The sequence below is a fragment of the Helianthus annuus genome, chromosome 17 (genome assembly GCF_002127325.2).
Source record: "Helianthus annuus cultivar XRQ/B chromosome 17, HanXRQr2.0-SUNRISE, whole genome shotgun sequence".
NCBI classification, from domain to species: domain Eukaryota; kingdom Viridiplantae; phylum Streptophyta; class Magnoliopsida; order Asterales; family Asteraceae; genus Helianthus; species Helianthus annuus.
The window spans coordinates 5,085,507-5,093,805 of NC_035449.2; the positions used below are offsets into that span (position 1 = coordinate 5,085,507).

At 35.4% G+C, this 8,299-nt stretch overlaps 1 protein-coding gene across 1 annotated transcript; it reads left to right on the forward strand.

The window, feature by feature from the left end:
- Positions 1-776: 776 nt before the first annotated feature.
- Positions 777-1,607, forward strand: LOC110922523 (putative gamma-glutamylcyclotransferase At3g02910). Its single transcript, XM_022166813.2, has one exon. The coding sequence runs from the start codon at positions 955-957 to the stop codon at positions 1,471-1,473; it is 519 nt and encodes a 172-aa protein (XP_022022505.1). The 5' UTR covers positions 777-954; the 3' UTR covers positions 1,474-1,607.
- The last annotated feature ends 6,692 nt before the right edge of the window (positions 1,608-8,299 follow it).

The window sequence follows — 8,299 nt, forward strand, 5'->3', positions numbered from 1 at the left end:
AGCCATGTAATCTACCAACAAGTTTCAACACATTACAAGTCTATAACACAGATCATAAACATAATCAAATAATCTAATACTTAAATGTATCATATACTCAACTAATAACGTACAATATAGAGAAAAAAATTATAATAACTAATTCAATTTATGGTTGTTTTGTTCTGTTCTGTTCTTGAACTTGAGTAGGCTATCAGGAGGCGGCCACGATGTCACCATTCTTTGCCACTTCTTTTTTCATTAATTTATTAATTTTTAGGTTAAAATCTGGAATGTTGATAGGCTTTAGTTATGTTATTGGGTTAACTTGTTTATGGGCTTAAACTTAAAAAATGGGTAATGGAAAATGAGTTATATTGGTTATTGCGTTTTCTTAATAGTGTAAATTACAAAAATATACTCGATGTTTGAAAACTCTAGCAAGTTATGTCCTTTAGCACTAACTCAGTTAATTTTTGTAGTTAAATCTGATCAAATAGACTCCACATGAGGGTATTTTGGTCATTTTACTCTCATGTGGGGTGCATTTGGTCAGATTTAACCACAAAAATACACTCATGTGGGGTTTATTTGATCAGATTTAACCACAAAAATACACTCATATGGTCATATGGGGTTTATTTGGTCAGATTTAACCACAAAAATTAACTGAGTTAGGGCTAAAGGACATAACTTGCAAGAGTTTGCAAACATCAAGTACGTTTTCTATAATTACTAAAAACAAAGGACACAGTTTACAATAAGTGACAAATGACGATTTTTGTAATTACTTTTGGTTTTAATGTCAATTCAGTTTCGTTGTTTTTTTAGTTTTTAGCTTTTTTTTTTTTGTTTTTTTTTTTTGCAAAATTATAGATCTAAAACTACAATTATTGGGGGTAAACAACAAGATAACGGTTCAAGTAACCATAGCCACGAAACATACATTCTTCTTCACTTTCGGCAACACTTACGATGTCACAGCAAACCTTAATCTTCTGTTACGGCACTCTCAAACGAGGTTTCGCTAATCACACATTAATAGAGGACTTAATCTCCCACAACGACGCCGTTTTCATCGGATCATACGTCACCGATCTCCACCTCCCCCTCGTCCAAGGCCCTTACGGTGTCCCTTTCCTTCTCAACCTCCCGGGGTCCAGTCCTCACCGGGTCCAAGGCGAGCTCTATTCGGTTTCCACTTCAGGTCTCCAGAGACTCGATGAGTTAGAAGGTATTACCCTCGGCCATTACGAAAGGCTTCCGATCACCTTGAGGTCGGCAGATAGTGGATTGATTGAGGCGGAAGCTTATTACGCTCACCGGAGTTTCGCCGAGGAGATGTGGAGGAAGTGTGGAGAGGAAGGGTATGATGCTTATACTCAGGAGTTAGGGAAAGGTTATGTGAGGAGGGATTTGAGGCCAAACAATGCGAGTCTTCGCGATGCGATCGGCTTGTTTTGTTCTGAAGACCCTACCGATAGCTTGCTATAAGTGAGATTTTATCGTGTTTGTTTGTTTGAATTCCTATTGCGTATGCATTATGTATATGTTATCTATCCCTTTAATAAAAAATGTTAGGAATTATAATTATGATGTGATATACAAATTTGGGTCATTGACAGATCTGTGGAGTATCATCGTGGCATCAGTGAAACCACCTGATCATATCCATGTCCAGTAGGCAATAATTTGAAAATAGTAAACCCTACGTTTTGTATGAAATGTAGTTTTGGAAAGGATTTATGGTTCTAGAGCAGTGTCCATTTATGGCGTTTTTGAGCTCACGTGAAGGAGAGTCGAGGAGAGATAGTAGAGAAGGTTTTCTGGTGGTGGGGACGAACGCTCTCAAACAGGTCGTGTGAGAGGGGAAGAGAGAGAGGTGAGAAAAGAAGTTGTATCTAAGGAAATACATTTTAAGAAAAAAAATTGAAAAAAACAGAGACTTTGTCGGGCATAATTCAATTTTCAATAAACTTATTGTAATTTAATCCTTTTATTAGTAAAAGTATCCATTTTTCTCAAGTTTATAACGTATAGATATCAACGATATAACAGGTAAGTAAATATCTCGCAGCAGCTATATGAAAATAATAAAACTGATTTAAAATAAAAATCTAAAATGCATGACTAGATCTAACTTAATTATTATTGTATATAACTGAAAAGCTTATAAATCATGCGTAATGGGTATTATAGGGGCGTCATGGGGTTCGATAATGCCCTCAAAACTAGGGGTGAGCAAATTAACCATCATAACCGATAACCGAACCATAACCGACATAACCGAACCACTAATAACCGATAACCAATGTAACCAATGGTTATGGTTATGAAACTTTGTATAACCGCTCAATCGGTTATGGTTATGGTTATGAAGCTTTGGTTAACCGACATAACCGAAACCGAACCGAACCGAACTTGTAATGTTAACTTTATATAATGGATTTGTGTTTTACAAAACCATATAGAGGGTTTTTACTAAGATAAAAGTATGTTAGTAACAAAATGATCTTGATGTAGATGCCATTTATTTTGATAAAGAACTAAGTTGTGATGTCCATAATTTTTTTTTGTTTGAGAATTACCTTATTAAAAAGAACCCCAAATCGGTTGTTTAACCAAAAAGTTTAGTCTCCGTTATCTCATAAAATTGGCTCAAGCTAAGTTCAAATCGTGCACAACCCTATTTATTTCAAACCTTACTTGGTTACTTAACCGAAATTAACCAAAACCGAACCATAACCGACTTCATAACCGATTAACCATAACCGAAGTTTGGTTATGGTTATGGTTACCAAAACTCCATAACCAAACTAGCGGTTATGGTTATGGTTAGTAGTAAAAACCGAACCAAACCGACCCACGCACACCCCTACTCAAAACCATCCCTCAAGCGTTATAGGAGCATGAAGAGAGAGTGAGGTGTTTAGTATAAGGTCAAGTGAGGAGAAAAAAATGGAAAGTAATGATTGAAAAGACATTAACCATTACACATTTTTTGAATAGACATTGTGATGCTGATTTGGCGGAAAATGCCCCTTACGGGGCATTAGACCATAAGTAATGGTTAATGCCCACTAAGTGGCATTTTTCTTCACATCACCAAAATAATGCCCCTTAAGAAATGTGTAACGGTTAATCACCATTTCATTCATTACTTTCTATTATTTTTCTTCTCTTTGGGCATTATTTTAGAAATGTCTTTTCCTCTTGATGCCCTATAATGCCCATTACGCATGGTCTTACGAATAGAATAGTTTAAGGTTCGATCAACCATTGATCACATTTATTAACTCACATTATTAATTCGAAGGCTTTTTTATCTTTTCCTTAAATTGCAAGGACTCGATGATTATTCATAAAAACATGAAATTAGTTATTTATCATAGCCATGTTAGTAACTAGTAAGGAAATCCTAGCTATAGTCAGGTGTTATGGAAGACCATGTTATCAAGTAACACTTACCATAGTGGTGATTCATTATGAAATGCCTATCAAGATATATTGCACAAAAAATAACTCGCTTCATAAAGTATCCATATCTCACTCATATGTCTAAACTTTTTTTGAACGGTGAGATTCTTTAATAGTTGAAGAGAGATCTCACATCCTCCCAAACAGATGACCATAACCCCACTCTGATCATACTATTTGTCTTAACCGGGTCTACGCTGACGTCAGAGTTAGGCTAACGACGTTAATAGCAGTGTTTTTGCTTAAGGAGTTAAAACTCACGAAATCAGATCTAATATCACATTAGAGAATCTCAAACGCTTTGAGGTTCTGTCACACCCATGGATCACAAAAGTGTTAATATTATGTTTATATATTAATTTTTTTAAAAGTATATATAACTATTTTGTGAGATCCATATATATCAACACAAAAAATTGGTAAAGTCCAACTTTTTTATGTAAAGTTATTTTACTTATCATTTCAAAAAATATTCTAGAAAATCAACTAATAATAAAAATTTCTATATCAAACTAAACATTGCATTTGCATATGGAAGAAAAGTCGGCATGTGAAGTTGATATATAATGGGTCACTACTTTGATATGTCATATGGAATATTTTTCTCTTTTCACACTTTGATGTCAAATCGATCAACCGCGTTTTAAAGTAATCATTAGATTAGTGGAGAAATTTGAAATTTGCTAACTTATATGTCGCCTAGGTTATATGTCCCATTGACAACACAATGACAATCATTGTTTTCCTTCGTAAACAATTTTGTTGAAACTATTATAATATATATAATGTTAGCTAAACAATCTTATAAATATTATGACAAAATGATACAAGTTTTGAAAAGTGTTACATACCCCTTAAGAACCATCGTCCTTGTCCTTGATGAGGCCTAGTGGTCTACCCCACAAAACTAAACAAAACATGAGTGACTCTAATACTGTTTGTAACACTCGACTCATACAAGTAAATATATTCCGTTTTGTCCACAATTTGTTTTTGGTTGCCCAAATTGAGACCCTCCAAAAGATTACACATCCTAAGATTGCCCCCTCATATACATTAAAATGTGAAATTCTCATTTCTTCCACAACCAATACATATAAAATACATTGGTGATATTAAAGATGGACATTCCTTATACTTCGATATCTCTTTTGTACAAAATATAAAGATATAATGCATGTAAGATTCATTTAAAGTGTTACATTCTTTGTTGTATTTATATTTAAAAAAGGATGGAGATCTTCTAGTGATGTCGGAAGATTTCACCAAATCGATCCTTTCATGGTCTATCCTCATACCACTAAATTGATACCATTAATTTATTTAGAGCATTCGTAAAAGCAATGTTAATTAGTCACCTCATGGAAGCGTTTATTCGTCTATTAAAGATTGAAATAAACAATTAGGGAGCATAAATGGGTTGTGTAGGATATCCACACACATATATTTATATGTATCATCATTATCACATAGGAACTTAAAATTTCGTAAAGCAAGTGAAACTAGTCAAAACTTTTAATTTAATTTATATAAGTCACCAATTTGTTAACTCATAGTCATATATTACATTAAAATACTTGATTAAAGTTAAAAAAAACATTTTCCATTAAAGAAATTCAACATATTTAAGTTTAAGTGTGTACCTTATCTCTCTTATTTAGGATGAAACTTGAGACCTACATGTTTAGAATTGCAAAGATGTCCGTATATAAACACTACTAATTTGCATTCTTTTCCTTTGTCTTTAAAAAGCAAAAGCAACATTTATAATTAAATTTTGCACATTTTTTTTTTTCCTAAAGCTAACTGATATTAACTTTTCATTTAACTTTAATGTAAAATTACAATTTTACCTAAAGAACATAATATGAATTTTATTTATAAAAGACATAATTTGTAACTTACTTAACCTTTTTTCTTTTATTTATTTTTATTTTCCTTTCTTTTGTTTTATTTTATTAAATTTATCACTGTTGTTTTATTGATTATTTTAAAATTTTCTTAATTCATTAACTAACATATTTTTTTGATTAAACTGCCAAAATGGTCCCTGAGATTTGGTTACTTTTGTTACTTTAGTACAAAACTCAATACTTTTGAATCTTGGTCCATGTGGTTTTAATTTTGTTGTCATTTTCATTCAAAAGCAAAATCTTGTCAGATTTTTCAGTTAACAACTAGCTTTCTTGTCTTTTTCCTCCCTTTTAACGAAGGGCAATGAGGTTTGATTCATATAACCGATGATTTGACCGGTTCAGAGATAAAGAAAGGCTTTGTACAGTATTTCCAAACGTGGTGATGGCGTAGATAAGTTGAGGGAGCTGTTTGAGGGGCTCACAGAAAGTGAGAGTACGTCCACAAGCCCCGATAGGCTTCACGTCACTTTCTGGATGTACTAGTCTCGTCTGTCATCAGTCGTTTGTGGAGCTTAAGGAGAGGTGAATTAGCGTCTCACGATTGGTCACACGTCGTTGTCTGTTGTAGCGTTTCTCCCTGCACGATAGCACATCGTGGTGATCTTCTGGTACAGTTCCTGACGAGTAGTGATTGGTTACAGGTCACTTTCACCTTGTACTATTTGTCTCCTCTATGCCGGCCTAGTATCGCGTCTGCGGGGGTAGCCAACGAGGGATTGTCATGGCTAGTTGGTTGTTTTTAGGGTTGAGTATAAGTATGGTCCTGGGTCCACGGGGCTTGGACGCGACCAGTGGCAGTGATGAGGGTATACGAGGGGACCACCACATAGGGCCTGTAATTTTGAAGGGGCACATGTTTTTTTTTAAATCTGATATATATATATATATATGTGTGTGTGTGTGTTACTTTTTTTAAATAGTATACCTATACCAACTCTAGGATAGTCTCATTTACAAAACAATTTTTATGTTTAGAAGTTAGCCCATTGGAATTAGGTTTAGTGAGCCAAATACCCATTTGATTTTAAATAATAATAATATAAAACATTTCGGAATGACACATTCTTTTGAGCTCGAACAAAATACATGAATTTTAAGAGACGCCACTAAATCACAGGAGGTCTAGGACCATAACGTTTTAAAATGGAGTATATGATGTATTAGGTAGAAAGATTTCAGAGCCTCTCAAACTTGTTTTCTTTCTTTTGATGAATGCCGTTGAAGTTTCAGTATTTTAGTAGCTAGTACCATGCATCATATTTTTCTTTGTCATTTGATCTAATATTTTTGATGCGTCTAGTGAGCAATACTTCGTATCCTTTTCACATTAACCACTTTTACATATACACAAATGTATATATATGTATGTATACTTGTTCTATTATGAACATCTAGTAATACATAAATGATTAAAACTAGTCTACATATATATATATACTAGTAGGGTGCCCGCGCGATGCGGCGGGGGTGACACTTTGCATTGCGACACACATAGGAATGGCAATGGGCCGGGCTTGGGCCGGGTATTGGTAATCCCAGGCCCGTACCCGGTTGTAATTCTTATATTAAAAACTATGCGGCGGCGGCGGGAGCGATACATCGCATTGCGATACTCGAACCCAATGCTATTGCCAGTGCTATTCTCCATCTGCGATAAACTTATTAACAGAATCCTCACATTAGCCCTAACCCTAACTTGAACCCAATCTCGGACCCATTAGTACGTTACCCCACCCAACCGTGCGCTTAATTACAACCCTCCAGTATTTAATATCAAAGTTGTGTATGTAACTAAAAAATACAACATATTGTTATAATAAACTTTAAATACAATATAATGGTAAACTGTTCAACCTAGTATAGTTATAATAAACTTTAAATACAATATAACGGTTGTGCTCGTTGCGGCTGCGCTCGCTGGCTGCGGCGTTGCGCCGGGCTCGCTGCGGCAGCGTTGCAGTTGCGCTCGCTGCGCCGATGTTATATTGCCTTTTCTTGTCCTCAATTGCAAGGGCAACCAAAGCTTTGTACTACAACGAAATACACCCAATCATTTTATTTTTATTTTTTATTAACCATGCGTAAAGTGAAATGTTGCAATTTTTAGAAACAAGTGAAGTACAAGGTGTATTAAACTTACAGGTGGCAATTTTTTAATTTATTTATTAACCATGCCGCTGCGCTCTTTCCACTACGCTCGCGCGCTCACTGCGTCGATGCCGCTAAATGAATGAGGGCTAAATGTTTTTTAGCAAAAGGCAAATGCTCTTTTGGTCTTTTACATCATAACAGTTGACAGACAAAATTTCAAAGTCCCGTACTACCAAAAATGTTATTCTTTTTCTTTTTATCTGTCAATTTTTTTAATGATCAGTCTGCTAAGACTATGGGGGTATGGGGCGTGGGTTGGGTACAAACGCCCAAGCCACCATCTCGGGTGGGCTTGGGTTTTGGCGTGGCCCCTTGGGCGGGGGTTTCAGCCCGGGCATTGGGTGGGCCTAGCGGTCTTCCGTAGCCGGCTCTCATTGGCTGGGTTGGCTAGGCTATCTATAGGTGGCTAGGCTTTTTTTTTAAAAAAAATTTGTGTGTATTGTTATAATAATTGAAAAAAAATAATTATAACACGTGGCCAACCCACGCGGGCTAGCCACGCCCCGCCCCGCCATACCGACCCAACATGCAACTGACCATCGGTGTCACTCGAAGTCCACGTGTCAACCCATGCCCCAAACCCCCGTCCCACCATACCCCACCGTCTAATATTATAATAAAGTACTAAACAAATATTGTTTGATGATTAACTAAAAAGAGAAGTAACATTATTTAACATTAATATCACTTAATTGAGCACCGTTCACTTCCCACATATATACATATCATCTAACCCTGTTGATTAATCAATTAACACAAAAATTTACTATATGGTT